The sequence below is a fragment of the Jaculus jaculus genome, chromosome 1 (genome assembly GCF_020740685.1).
Source record: "Jaculus jaculus isolate mJacJac1 chromosome 1, mJacJac1.mat.Y.cur, whole genome shotgun sequence".
Lineage (NCBI taxonomy): Eukaryota > Metazoa > Chordata > Mammalia > Rodentia > Dipodidae > Jaculus > Jaculus jaculus.
The window spans coordinates 236840472-236842908 of record NC_059102.1 but is presented as its reverse complement, the minus strand read 5'-3'; the positions used below and the strand labels follow the sequence as shown (position 1 = coordinate 236842908).

Below are 2437 nucleotides of genomic sequence, written 5' to 3'. Positions count from 1 at the left end.
ACCTCGAGGTGTCTGTACTCTGCTTTCTGTAAGGTAGGGTCTCTTGATGCTGGCTCTGCCTCCCCTCGTCATGGGCCTGCTGGGATTATAGATGCATGTGCCACTTTGCACACGCATCTTCAGATGGATATTGAGAAAATCGAACCCAGACCCACAGGCTTTGCAAGCAAGTGCCTTTAACCACTGAACCATCTTCAGTCCCAACTTCTTTAAAAAATATATTTTTTTTTCTGATGGATGTACACTTTATTGGAAAATTTAAATACTCTTCAGACAGAACATAACATGTCCAATCAAGGGTCTTGTGGGGCCTACACAGAACTGTAGCTCTTAGGACTGGAAGAAAGAAAGGAACAGTACAGATGAGTGCTTTGTTTGACAAGAGGACCCTCACGATGCATGCTCTTCAGCCAGTTTGTCAGCTTTTGCCACAGCTTCTTCAATGGGTCCCACCATATAGAAGGCCTGTTCTGGGAGATGGTCATATTCACCAGCCAAAATCTGCTGGAATCCTTTAATGGTCTCCTTCAGGGGCACCAGCTTTCTCATGTGACCTGTGAAGACCTCAGCAACCTGGAATGGCTGGGACAAGAAGCGCTGTATTTTCCTTGCCCGGGACACAGTCAATTTATCTTCCTCAGAAAGTTCATCCATACCCAGGATGGCAATGATGTCCTGAAGGGATTTGTAGTCCTGCAGAATCTTTTGCACCCCTCTGGCAACATCGTAATGCTCACTGCCCACAATGTTGGGTTCCATGATGCGAGAGGTGGAGTCCAAAGGATCCACAGCTGGATAAATGCCCAACTCCGCAGTAGCACGGGATAGCACGGTAGTGGCATCCAAATGGGCAAAAGTGGTTGCTGGGGCAGGGTCAGTCAAGTCATCAGCAGGCACATAGATAGCCTGCACAGAAGTGATAGATCCCTTCTTGGTGGTGGTGATCCGTTCCTGCATGGTGCCCATGTCAGTGGCCAGGGTTGGCTGGTAACCCACAGCAGAAGGGATTCTACCCAATAAGGCAGACACCTCTGAGCCAGCCTGGGTGAAGTGGAAGATATTGTCGATAAACAGCAGTGCATCTTGACCTTCTTGGTCTCTGAAGTATTCAGCAACAGTCAGTCCAGTCAGAGCTACCCGGGCGTGAGCACCAGGTGGTTCATTCATCTGACCATACACCAGCGCTACCTTAGATGTAGCATCTTTTAAGTTGATAACACCTGATTCAATCATTTCATGGTATAAGTCATTGCCCTCACGGGTCCTCTCACCGACACCAGCAAACACAGAATAACCACCATGGGCTTTGGCAACATTGTTGATCAACTCCATGATCGGTACTGTCTTGCCGACTCCAGCACCACCAAAGAGCCCAATTTTGCCACCCTTGGCATACGGAACTAGCAGATCCACAACCTTGATACCAGTGACCAGAATTTCCTGCTCAACACTCATCTCTATGAACTCAGGAGCCTCCGCATGAATAGCAGCAAATTGTTTGGTTTTGATAGGACCTCTCTCGTCAATAGGCTCCCCAATGACATTCATGATTCTGCCCAAGGTCTCAGGACCAACAGGAATTTTGATTGGTGCCCCGGAATCCAGTACTTTCTGGCATCTAACCAAGCCTTCTGTACCATCCATAGCAATAGTTCTTACCGTGCCCTCACCCAAATGTTGGGCCACCTCCAAAACCAGCCTGGTCTCCCTGCCTTGCACTTCCAAGGCATTTAGGATCGGTGGCAATCCCTCGTTAAACTGGACGTCCACCACGGCGCCGATGACCGCCGCAATGCGACCGGTGGCGACGCCTGCCTTCGCAGCCGGCGACGTTTGAGCCGCATAGTCTCTAGCAGGATGCACCGCTGCCGGGGCGGCTCGCAGTAAAAGCTGAGCCGGAGGTAGCGACGCCGAAGGGCTGAGTCCCCGCAAGGCCGCGGAGGCCGAGGCAGAGGCCACACGGCCCACAAGACTCAACATGGCGGAGTCCGGGTGGAGACTGCTTAAAAAATATTTTTATTTATTTATTTGACAGAGAAGGAGGGAGAGAGAGAGAGAGAGTGGGCTCACCAGGGCCTCCAGCCACTACAAACGAACTCCAGATGCATGCGCCCCTTCTATAGCTGGCTAATGTGGGTCCTGGAGAATCGAACCTAGGTCCTTTGACTTTGAAGGCAAACGCCTTAACCACTAAGCCATCCCTCCAGCCCCCCCACTTTTTTTTTTTTTGAGACAGGATCTCAGCCTGTAGCCTAGGTTCACCTTGAACTTCCAATCCTGTTTCTCAAGTGCTGGGATTATAGGCATGTGACCCCTCAACCAAAGTTAAAGCTTCCTGAGAACAGAGGTCATGTCCTGACTTACCTTCTTCCCCCTTGAAGCGAGTAGACTGTATGAATTGATGCAGAAAGTACTTAGTAAATGCCAAAGAATGAAA

The 2437-nt window shown here is 49.9% G+C and overlaps 1 protein-coding gene across 1 annotated transcript; it reads right to left on the bottom strand.

Annotated features, from left to right (window-relative positions):
- Window positions 1–235: 235 nt before the first annotated feature.
- On the bottom strand, window positions 236–1994 carry LOC101597426 (ATP synthase subunit beta, mitochondrial-like). Its single transcript, XM_012950226.2, has one exon. It carries the CDS (start codon window positions 1978–1980, stop codon window positions 391–393), a length of 1590 nt encoding a protein of 529 aa, XP_012805680.2. The 5' UTR covers window positions 1981–1994; the 3' UTR covers window positions 236–390.
- Window positions 1995–2437: the final 443 nt, after the last annotated feature.